The sequence below is a fragment of the Dromiciops gliroides genome, chromosome X (genome assembly GCF_019393635.1).
Source record: "Dromiciops gliroides isolate mDroGli1 chromosome X, mDroGli1.pri, whole genome shotgun sequence".
Taxonomy (NCBI): Eukaryota; Metazoa; Chordata; class Mammalia; order Microbiotheria; family Microbiotheriidae; genus Dromiciops; species Dromiciops gliroides.
In genome coordinates, this window is record NC_057867.1 from 8003405 (window position 1) to 8015920 (window position 12516).

At 39.6% G+C, this 12516-nt stretch overlaps 1 protein-coding gene across 6 annotated transcripts in view; it reads right to left on the bottom strand.

Annotated features, from left to right (window-relative positions):
* LRCH2 (leucine rich repeats and calponin homology domain containing 2) overlaps nucleotides 1-12516 on the bottom strand; it is a 112547-nt gene that overhangs the window by 58716 nt on the left and 41315 nt on the right. For all 6 annotated transcript variants that reach the window (XM_043973973.1, XM_043973974.1, XM_043973971.1 and 3 more), the window contains exons 4-5: nucleotides 2187-2292; nucleotides 808-944 (exon numbers count right to left, since the gene is read on the bottom strand). In XM_043973973.1, coding sequence (XP_043829908.1) covers nucleotides 808-944; nucleotides 2187-2292 — 243 coding nt within the window. The remainder of the gene's footprint in view (nucleotides 1-807; nucleotides 945-2186; nucleotides 2293-12516) is intronic.

Consider the following 12516-nt stretch of genomic DNA (forward strand, 5'->3'; position numbering starts at 1 on the left):
CGATCTCCAAAATGGTGAACTGTCAGCACCCTGGCTTCCCAAGAAATACTTGTGGGTTTTTCTACTAACATCTCCAAGAAAATACCTGGAATCCAGCTAGCAGTCTTCAGATGCCATGTATTTACGGAAACAACATGTACAGTACTAATCTGTGGGGGAAAGTGACTACATGAAAGAAAAGAGCATTTCAAGTGAAAAGAGAAAAAATTCCCTTCCAAAGACACAACAGGGCACAGGACATAACCAACCACTGCACTGAGAAACTATCTGTATTTGGGAGTGAAAGGAAAGCAATAACAATGATAGTAATCATACCTAGCATATAGTTATATGTAGTGCATACGTATATATATATATATGTGTGTGTGTGTGTGTGTGTGTGTATTATATATATACACATATATAACTATCTCTACCTATATACATATATACACATGCATACACACATACATATAGTGCTTAATATGGACCAGGCAGTGTGCTAAGTACTTTACAATGATTATCACATTGGAGATAATACTAGAATACTAATTAGTAAATTAGCAATTACAATGCATGGAATGACACACTGCTTGCCAATACCAACTTCATGGCTACAAGAGGACAAGTCTCTACTTGGCTGCCTTGAGCTAGTGCTCCTTTCCAAAGTGAACAATTTCCTTCCCAGGCAAAGAAATAAATCAATTATATTTAGATACAGATACATAAACAATAAATTTAGCCCTAGCTCAGTTGTTTCTTAAGTACTAAGAGAAATGGGTACGGGTATGAGAGGCAGGAAAGATCAAATAAGCTTCTGATACAAACCTGTGCTGGTGGTATCTGCATTGGATTGTTATCCAAAATTATCACTTGTAAATGACGGAGTTTCCTATAACAAACTGGAATTTCTGTTACTTTGTTACAAGAAAAATCCAGCTTGACTAAGGGGAGATCTCCCAATTCTGTCGAGAGAAAAAAAAGTTACTTTTTCGATCATAAAAGTATTTTATTATATTCTAGTTACATGCAGAGAGAGTTTTCAACACTTGCTTTTATAAGATTTCTACTTTCAATTTTTCTCCCACCCTCCCCAAGACAGCAAGCAATCTGATATAGATTATCTATGTCTGATCACATCAAACATATTTCTGCATTAGACATGCTGTGAAAGAAGAATCAGAGCAAAAGGAAAAAAACCTCAAAAAAGAAAAACAAAAAAGTAGAAATAGTATGGTTCGATCTGCATCTAGATTCCACAGTTCTTTTTTTTCTGGATGTGGAAAGCATTTTCCATCATGAGTCCTTTGGAACTTTCTTGTACTGTTGTATTGGTGAGAAGAGTCAAGTCTATCACAGTTGATCAACACACAATGTTATTGATACTGTGTACAATGTTCTCCTGGTTCTGCTTATCTCACTCAGCATCAGTTCATGCAAGTCCTTCCAGGTTTCTCTGCTCATTGTTTCTTACAGCACAATAGCATTCCATTCCATTCATATACACATACAGCACAATAGCATTCCATTACATTCATAATGGCTTGTTCAGCCATTCCCCAATTGATGGGCATCCCCTCAATTTTCAATTCTTTGCCCCCACAAAGAGAGCTGCTATAAATATTTTTGTACATGTGGGTCCTTTTCCCGTTTTTATGATCTCTTTGGGAAAAAGACCTCTTACTGGTATTGCTGTGCCCTTTGGGCACAATTCCAAATTGCTCTCAATAATGGTTGGATCAGTTCACAGCTCCACCAAGAATGCATTAGTGCTCCAATTTTTCCACAGCTTCTCCAACATTTATTATTTTCCTTTTTTGTCATATTAGCCAATCTGAGAAGCATCAAGTGGTACCTCAGAGTTGTTTTAATTTGCATTTCTCTAATTGATAGTGATTTAGTGCATTTTTTCATATGGCAATAGATAGCTTTGATTTCTTCCTCAGAAAACTGCCTGTTCATATCCTTTGACCATTTCTCAATTGGGGAATGACTTGGATCCTTATAAATTTGATTTAGTTCCCGATATATTTTAGAAATGAGGCCTTTATCAGAAATACTGGCCTCAAAAATTGTTTCCCAGCTTTCTCCCTCCCTTCTAATTTTGGGTGCATTGCTTCTGTTTGTGCAAAAACTCAAAAAGTTAAATTTTAAACCTCTTTAATCTCTTCTTGTTCATGTTAGGTAAAGAATAGTAAGTTTCTTACCATCTGGCAACATATGAAGATTGTTTCTTCTTATGTTTAATTCTCTAAGTGAATGTAATTTTCCTATTTGTTGGGGAAGGACTTGAATTTCATTGCAGCTAATATCCTATGTGAAAGACACAAAATAAAATGAGCAATTTTATAAAATTGGGAAATATCCCAACTAAATTACTCATACAGCACATGATACTTACCTGGAAAAAATGATATCCTGGTAATGTGGTTTCTCAAAAAAACTATTATTGCTTATCATATCATGGTAAATAAGTTAGTAACATGTTGACTTACCAAAAGTTTTCCATAAAAAATTTCAGGTTTCAACCTAGTATCACTGAATAAACTCTCCCCCTCAAAAACTTCAAGTGAAGATTTACCAGGCAATACAGAAAAATGAGCAATAACCAAAACACAGTTACTGCTTAGCTAGAAGTAAACACTGTGAACCTTTAAGTCACTAATGACAGCTATGATGGGGTACTTACTTAAGTAAGGTAGAAAAGTTTAAGGCACAAATAGGACAAGGAGAAAAGGGAAAACTATCAAAAAGGTTTGAGCAGTTTCTATACTGCAAAGAGTACAGGGTTTGGGATCATATGACCTGGGTTCAGATATTAGGTAAGTCAATTACTTACACATCTTTAAAATGGGTGAGGTGGGCCAGATGACTTCTAATGTTCCTTCCATCTCTAAATCTATTATTATAACCCTATTATCGGGATGCTGGGTCAGCTCTATTTGTCCAAAAGAACTTACTATGTTGGAAATTATAGGACATTCAGTTTGAGGCTTTACAACCCCAGTCTTGTATTCCAAGGCCCTGACCTGAAAATTTCTCTAGGCTAGGTTAGTCAAACTATTAAGCAATTAACATAGCTTACCATAACAGCTGAATCAAGAGGGCTTCCCCTACCAGCTTCCATATAATTTACCCATCAATAGAGTCCTGAAAAGGTTGTTTATAACTTGCCCAGAGCATTCTAGGGGTGGTGCAAATCAAATTCCCAGTGTCAGTGAATGTCAGTGCTTTGAGCTTTGTCAAAATGCTATGGGGGAAATGGGTGGTATGGAGCAGGGGTTCTTAGGAATTCCTCTTTAAAGAATTACACCCTCTTGCACACAAATCCAATTAGAATAAAATAATAGCTTATTTAGGTGCTAGGGAAAGGAAACCAAGAGAGTTTCTTGTGGGGAGAAAGCATGGTTCTCTGAGATACTTTTCTTCTCCTGCAGGAGACAGGGAAATCCTTTTATAGAGGACTGATGGGGGTGATCATCTGACTGTGAAAAGTTCCCTTATTGGGGGAGGAGCATCCACTGGTGGTGGCTGGGGGAAGTTGGGTGAGGGGCTCTGGTTCTCTCAAGCCATCTGCTAACACCCTGTAACCAGTGAACCAAAAAAACCTTATATACCCTCAAAAAGAGGGAGTACCCAAACTCCTTCTTAGGAAGGGGTCTCCGCATGACTCATGCTGTTTCTTCTTGGGACAAAATAAACTGGTACTGTGTTTTTCCTGTCTGTCTCTGATCTGGTTTTCTCCTTTAAGAGGCATGTTCTCTGATCTGTTTTGTTTTGTTTTGTTTTTTATAGGAGGACAGGTATGGAAACAAATTGTAAGAGATATTATAAAATTAATTTCTCTGATCTGCTTATTATTATTTTGTAGGAGACAGACAAATAAAAACTATATTTAATTTTCTTTCTTTCTTTTTTTTTTTTTAGTAAGGCAATTGGGGTTAAGTGACTTGCCCAGGGTCATACAGCCAGTAAGTGTTAAGTGTCTGAGGCCGGATTTGAACTCAGGTCCTCCTGACTCCAGGGCCGGTGCTCTATCCACTGTGCCACCTAGCTGCCCCTATATTTAATTTTCAATGGTAAAAATGGTGCCTTGCGACTTGGATTTTATTGGAAATTGGAAATGGAATTCACCCCAGAACACAGATTCGTGGCAGGCGCCTCCAGGAGTTTTTCTCCTGAATAACCAACAGACTCTGCCTTGCAAGGTGAAAATTCTTTCCGGTGTTCAACTCAAAACCTCAAACTCTCGTTATTAGTTGAATTCTTGTCCCATGAAGAAGCTCTGAAGGGCTTAATAGAGGATAGCCATCACAAGCTATTTCTCAAAGGTAGGCGTTCCTCAGGGTAAACAAATTTGGGGCATACAAATTTCAAATTATCTATCCAAGTCAACTTATAGATCTGTTGCATCACAAATGGTTAAGAAACATATTTTAATGTGTATAAATATTATTTTTTTAAATTGAGTAAAACTGACTAAAGAGAATGACAAACTAAATTAACTTATTGGAGCTCCTTTGACCAATCTAAATTGGGCTAAATCAGGTTATCTTAAAGAAAAGCTAAAAGGCAAATTTTCTCTGTTGTTCATACTGTGTACAATGTTCTCCTAGTTCTGCTCATCTCTCTCAGCATCAGTTCATGTAAGTCCTTCCAGGTTTCTCTGAAATCTGCCTGCTCATCGTTTCTTACAGCACAATAGTATTCAATTACATTTATATGCCACAACTTGTTCAGCCATTCCCCAATGGATGGGCATCCCCTGGATTTCCAATCCTTGCCACCACAAAAAGAGCAGCTATAAATATTTTTGTACATGTGGGTCCTTTTCCCTTTTTTATGATCTCTTTGGGAAAATATCTTTTACAAAGATACTATGTGAATTTCTAAATGATCGTGTTTTTCTTTAACAATCACAGAGTACTAGGACATAAAAATTAAAATGCTACCATTATTTATTACAAATCCACAGGTGATTTAAGCCAAAATTTGCCCTAAAGGAAATAATGTGGTCTGAATGTGTACTCTTATATCAGGATCATTGTGGTAAATTAGGACTTAACATTTAAAAGATTTGCATTAAGAAATCTACTAGCAGTAGGACCCCAAGAAAGTTCCATCTGTCTCAGTTTACTTTTCTGTAAAGGGGATGATAATAGAGTTTACCTCCCAGGGTTGTTGTGAGGATCACATGACTGTAAAGTGCTTGGCATAGGGAAATGTTATATAAATTGATATAGGAGGCAAAAAGAAAAACCTAAGATTCAAGCTCTAATTCAGATATTAGTTCTAAAAGGGAGTTAGACCCCAGTTAATGGATAACTTATACTAGGTTCTTGTACCCACAGAAATCAGTGCCCATAACGGGAACAGAGGGAGAGAGGCCATGATGACCTTAGACTAAATGGCAAGGGTATAGAAATTCTAATGAAAAATGGAGATATTTTGAAACTATTCATGGGAATCAGAAAGAGACACACGCAGAAAAGGCCAAATGTGTCCCCAGATTCACCTTATGACATGTAAATCCAAAAACACATCTCCACTGAAACAGCTACCCGCCTCGGGGGTTGGCTTAGGACCCCAGGAACTCCAAATCAGGATAAGCCCTCCCCTGAAACACCCCAAGGTGGAGAATATTAAAATGAGGACAGGCCCTCCCTTGTATCTCCCCAAGGTGGAGATTATTATAATGAGACTGATAATCAATTTATCCATACTATAAATATAAATGTCTTTCCTTTCACTATTCAAGAGAGACACCTTTCCACTATCCTGGTTCTCTCCCTGTGGTCACCCACAGTATTGCAATAAAACTTGGGAAACTGAGTCACTGAGTCTTGTAATTCTTTTGGGATGACTCACAATCAATTTGACCCCAAATTCCATACCACATCCTTTGGTGCCCCGTGTGATTTAAAAGTCCCAGACTCAAACTCTTTTTCCTTTTTTTTTTCTCAATTTATTTTTTTTATTGAATAGAATGTTGTTTTCCAAAATATATGTAAAAACAAATTTTAACATCAATTTTTTTAAAAAATTAAAATTGTGTTCCCACTTCTCTTCCTCCTCCATTCCCACCCCCCACCCACTAGAACTCAAGCATTTCAAAATAAGTTATACATGAGTAGTCATGGAAAACACTCCCACATTAGCTAGGTTGTGAAAGAAAACAGTCAAAAAACTCCCAAAACTTCAGACTGAGGAATTGTCAAAGAGAAAAAAAAATTTTTTTAAATGTGTTTCCAGGGGCAGCTAGGTGGTGCAGTGGACAGAGCACTGGCCCTGGAATCAGGAACACCCGAGTTCAAATCCAGCCCCAGACACCCAACACCCACCAGCCGTGTGACCCCAATTGCCTCACCAAAAAAAATGTGTTTCCATCTATTTTCAGATACTATCACTTCTTTCTCTGTAGATGGGCTGCCATTTTCATAAGTCCTTCAGGGTTATATTGGGCCATTGCCTTGCTGAAAATAACCACATGCTTCCCAGCAGATCATCTTACACTATTGCTGTTATTTTGTATATAGTACATTTCACTCTGCTTCAGTTCATGTAGGTCTTTCCAGGTTTTTCTGATAGTATCCTGTTCATCATAACCTGTATATAGTACCTTAAACTTGACAAAGAATTTTCTTCATATTAGCCCAGCAAAGTAGGTACCATACGTTTTGCCATTATATTCAATCATCATAACTATTTCCTTCCATCCTATTCCCTTCCCATGATATTTACTCTATTTTCTATCTTCTTTTAAACTATTCCTCCTCAAAAGTGTTTTACTTCTGACTGTCCCCTCCCCTACTCTGCACTCCCTTTTTTTTCACCCTTCCTTCCTTATCGTCTTCCCCTCATACTTTTCTGTAGGGTTAAATATATTACTCCTCCCAACTGGGTGTGAATATTATTGCCCCCATGAGCCAACTCTGATGAGTTTAAGGTCTTTGAGCTAATTCTATGTTCCAAATTTTCTTCCTCCCTCTCTCCTCAACCCTCCCTATGAAATCAAGCAATTCAATATGTCATACTCGTGCAGTTATGCAGAACATCTTTACCTTCCTCGAAAGTATTTTGCTTTTTACTGCTCTATCCCCCAATCTGCCCTTCCCTCCTTCCCCTCTCCCCCCGCCCCGCCTTATCTCCCTCCCCTCCCTCAGGGCAAAAATATATTAGTTAGTCCTTCTTTGGGTCAATTTTGATGATATTAAGGTTCACTCACTCCCCAATTCCTTCCCCCTCTTCCACTCCCCTCCATAAGCTTTTTTCTTGTTTCCTTCATGTGAACAACCTCTCCCCAGACCATCTCTCCCCTTCCCCCTCCCCCAGTCTATTTCTCCTACACCTGAACCCTATTTTAAAGATGTCATTATGGGTTAGTTAGGTGGCACAGTGGACAATGCACCAGTCCTGGACCCAGGAGGCCCCAAGCCCAAATCTGGCCCCAGACATAAGACAACCCACAAAGAACAAAACATAAATGCTTTACAAATATCATCCCCTTCAAATTCAGTTCAGAGCTGTGTCCTCTGTTAATTCCTTACTGAGATAGTTCTTATGAATTTGAAGTATTATCTTCCCATGTAGGGATATAAACAGTTTGATCTTTTAATATCCCTCATGAGGTCTTTTTCCTGTTTATCTTTTTATGCTTCTCCAGGGTCTTGTATTTCAAAGTCAAATTTTCTATTCAGTTCAGGTCTTTTCATAACAAATGCCTGAAAGTCTTCTTTCTCATTGAAATTCCATGTTTTCCTCTGAAAGCTGTTGATTAGTTTTGCTGGGTAGCTGATTTTTGGCTGTAGTCCCAGTTCCTTTTCCCTCTGGAATATCATATTCCATGCCCTCCGGTCCTTTAATGTAGAAGCTGCTAGATCTTGCTTTATCCTTATTGGAGCTCCACAGTATTTAAATTCCTTTTTTCTAGCTGCTTGCAATATTTTCTCCTTGACCTGGGAGTTCTGGAATTTGGCTATAATATTCCTGGAGGTTTTCCTTTTGGGATCTCTTTCAGGTGGTGATCGGTGGATTCTTTCAATTTCTATTTTAGCTTCTGCTTCTAGAATATCAGGGCAATTTTCCCTCACAATCTCTTGGAGGATGGTGTCTAAGCTCTTGTTTTGGTCATGGTTTTCAGGATTTTCAAATTAACTCTCCTAGATTTATTTTCTAGGTCAGCTGTTTTTCCAAGGAGATACTTCACATTGCCCTCTATTTTTTCATTCAATTGGATTTGCTTTATTGTGTCTTGGTTTCTCATAAGGTCACTAGCTTCCATTTGTTCAATCCTAATTCTTAGGCAATTATTTTCAGCAGACAGTTTTTTAATCTCCTTTTCCATTTGGCTTTTCAAACTGTTGACTTTTTTCTCATAACTCTCCTGCATTGCTCTCATTTCTCTTTCCATTCCTTCCTCTCTTTCTCTACATCTTCGTTCTATCTCTCCTACTTTCTCTTCAAAGTCCCTTTTGAGAGCTTCCATGGCCTGAGACCAGTTCATATTTTTCTCGGTAGCTTTGGATGTTGGAGCTTTGACCCTATTATTATCTTCTTCTTCTGAGGATGTATTGTGGTCTACCTTTCCCCCAAAGAAGTTTTCGATGGTCTTCTGCTTTCTCTGCCTACTCATCCTGGCTTACTATTTCTTGGCTTTTTACTCCTTAAAGTGTAGCGCTGCTTCCAGGACACACCGTTCGTGCTACAGCGTGGCCCAGGGGGAGATTGGGCTTCTTCTCAGCCTGCCTGGCTTGTGAGTAATCATAGCTGCTTTCTCTTTGACCCAGAAACAGAAGTCTGATTGAACTCTGATTCTCTATGGTCAGAAGCTTGGCGTGCTTTTGCCCCTCCCCCACTGGGCCACCACCACTCAATTCAGCCCACTGGTTCAGACCCAGGGCACTTTGCCCCAACTCCAGTAGATACTGCCTCCACTTCATGCCGGCTTACCACCGAACTCCCTCACCAGTCCATGATCGGAGCCTCAGAAGCTGCTGGTGCTGAAGACTCTGACATGCGCTGGAAGCACTGTCCCTGGCTGAGTCCAGACTGCGCGCTGAGCTGTTCAGCCTGATCAGTAGGTGATCAGAATTGCCCTCTTTTGTGGAGAAATAGTCTCACTCTGTTCTTATGTGCAGTAGGCTTTTCTAGGTTTTGATTTTTACCGCATTATTTGGGCATGAATGGACAGGTTTATCTGGAGCTTGTGGGAGTCACAGCCTCTCCTCCGCCATCTTGGCCTCCAGTTCCTCCTTTTTTTTGAAAGCAGTAGGGTAAGATCTCGTTAAGGTAAATTTGGGATCTGCCTTTAACTCCAGCACCCAGGTTTTTGGCTCATTTGGGAGTGCCGGCTGGCTCACCAAAGAGAGTCGGGGTATTTCCCGTTGATCCGGGAGGGATTTCATTTTTTTTCCTGAAAAGGGAAGAATGGAATTGCCCTGTTGGCAAGACCCTGCAGCCTGGGGGACGCCCTGGATTGGGTTCTTTGCTGTTTTAATAGACGCAGGAGGTTACGGGAGGGTCAGGAAATTTTGACAAATTGGGTAAAGGGAGTAAGGAGAAAATTGGATGTAGCCAAAAAGAAACAAATGACTTTAAGAGAAAAGAGAATTCCAATAGCACTGACCTGGAAAAGAAACGGATGGTGTTTTATTGCAATACTGTCTGGCCACAGCAACCCCCTCATTTGGCTCTTGGGTTCCCCAGGATGGAGTATGCATTGTGTTTTTCCCCTCTGTTGCCTCAGAAACCTCAGTCCCATTGGGTGGGCCCCCAAGGTCTGAGGTAGGATTTTTCTCAGGTGTGGTCTTAGCCCAACCCACCTTAAAGGGACAGGGAGAGAAAACATTCTGCATGACCCCTAGGGTGTATCCTTACAAATTTTGAAAATGGAAAAAAAAAACTGGATATGGGTGAAAAGGACTTATTTACAAGAGAAAGATTTAAGGTAACATACCTCCTGATAGAAGTAATATCTTATGGCTGTTTGCTTGTCTGTGTGCGGCCGCTAGTCTGCTTGTTGTCTCGTGCACTTATGTCTGTCATATCTTGTAATTGGGTTGTACAATCTGTGGGGAATTTTTGGTTGTACCCCCGTAGCCTTTCAGAGCGATGGCCAGGCTCTGAAGGTGGGGGAAGGGAAGTCTCTGACTTCTGGATATCTATACAGGTATGTGTCTCCTTAAAAGTTTTGAATTTGGAATCAGGATGTAACTTCTTTGCTAGGCATTCACAGCCTTAGATGAACATTGTAAAAGCTGGTTAAAGAAAAATGCTGTTACTTTGAAATCTTTTGTAGTGGAATGGTTAAAAATCAGGAATTATTTGTAATGTGTAAGAGTTTTAATGAAAAATGATCTCTAGTCGAGCATGACTTGAGCCGCTGCTTTTTCTCCCCCCCCCCCCCCGCCCCCGCCTCCCTGCACAGCCAGCCAGCTATGCAGCACCAGAGCTGTGGGGTAGGTGAGAGAGAAAATGTTTAGAAAATCTTTTTTTTTTTTTTTTTAGTGAGGCAATTGGGGTTAAGTGACTTGCCCAGGGTCACACAGCTAGTAAGTGTTAAGTGTCTGAGGCCGGATTTGAACTCAGGTACTCCTGACTCCAGGGCCGGTGCTTTAACCACTGCGCCACCTAGCTGCCCCTGTTTAGAAAATCTTAAGAAACTATCCAGAGTATTTTAAATAATTGGTAAAAAGCAGATAAAAAAGAAAGCTGTGCCATTTTGTACTGACTGTTCAAAGAATTTGCAATCTTGAGGGGAAAAAAGGTAGCATATTTAAGGTGCACTGCCAGTTTAAGTGGTCATCTGCCATTTCAAGGTTTGTGAATTCTAGAAGAAACCAAAGAATACTGTTGAGGTTTTGTTTTTGTTTTTGTTTTTGTTTTTGCAGGCAATGGGGGTTAAGTGACTTGCCCAGGGTCACACAGCTAGTAAGTGTCAAGTGTCTGAGGCCGGATTTGAACTCAGGTCCTCCTGAATCCAGGGCCGGTGCTTTTAACCACTGCGCCATCTAGCTGCCCCCTGTTGAGTTTTAAAGTTACTTTTAAATTAATGTATATGTGTTAAAACTGTGTTAAATTTGTAACTGTGTTAAAATTGGAAAAGCAATTGATGGTTTTAACAAAAAGAGGTATAGTTGTTGTTTTCTCTAAGACAGAGGAAAGCACTGGAAGCTGGTAAATCATTACACAGAAAAAGGTCTTCTAGACTTCTTTTAATTTGTAAACTTGCCAGAAAAGAGCTTGTTACAAGGAATGGTTTTGCTGAGGATTTATAAGGCTGTTTATTGTATAAAAGTAATTCCTAATGATTGAGCTTTACACCAGGATAAAGTTTAAACCTGAGAAGAAGGAAGAAAAAAACAAGTAACATATATGTGTTCTGGTAAATCTTTTTTTTTTTTGCTCACTGCAACTTCATAAGAGTAGAGGTTTGCTATTTAAGATAAAATATTTTGGGACTGTAATTAATAATTGTTTTGTTTTGTTTTTTTAGTGAAGCAATTGGGGTTAAGTGACTTGCCTAGGGTCACACAGTTAGTAAGTGTTAAGTGTCTGAGGCCGAATTTGAACTCAGGTCCTCCTGACTCCAGGGCCGGTGCTCTATCCACTGCGCCATCTAGCTGCCCCCAATTAATAATTGTTTTGAGTTTTGAATTCAGATATAATTGTTTGGATGGTTAAGCCAGTAATCCCAGTACTGGAGAGAATGCCACAAATCAATGCTACCAGAGGGAATGTACTGCTTACAGGTTGAAGTATCTGGGAAAAAGACAATTTTGGACTCAATCCGAGGTAGGCTCCTTTTGGCTCATTGTGTTCCTATTGAATAGGAAATGTTTCCCACCTGCCTATCCCTGAATTTGGCTAGTACTGTATGACTGGTGGTCACTTGTAACTTTTACCTGAAATCAAACAGAGTTAAGGATGTTTTATCCTGGCCTTATAATCACGTCCCTGATTTTTCTTCTATAGCAGATTTCTATAATCAGAGCAAGTAGTCAGTAGAAGAAATGAGCACAATGCAAGTATGTGAGATCTTACTGTTTTCAGTTTGAATGTGTGCTCACTTTTTATGTCAGACAACAAGGTATATTAATATTCAGGTTTGTCATATGCCTGCCAGTGCTTAGATGATATTGTGAGACGGTTAAATTAACTGGGTAATTTTGGTTTAGAAGAAAGTGAAATTCCTCCCTACTGCAGATGAGGGGGAGGGTGGTACCTAGGAAACATAGTTGTGCATTTCAGGTTTTATCCTAAATCTGCCCAGTCAGATCTCTGTTATGTACTGCCAAGGGCACCAAGCTACCAACTCCATAGTACAAGGGAATCACAGGACAGATCTTGCTGCTAGATTAGTTGCCAAGTCCATTCACCAGTCAACCATAGCCCTGGTCCCCTTGCACCCTATTGTGCCCCAAAGGTATTTCCCCTTCCTAAACCAAGGAGGAGACTATAAGTCTTTAGTGTTAATTACCAACTGCTATATGGTTCATAAATGACTCTCTGTATAAGGTATAGAACAAAAGCACATGC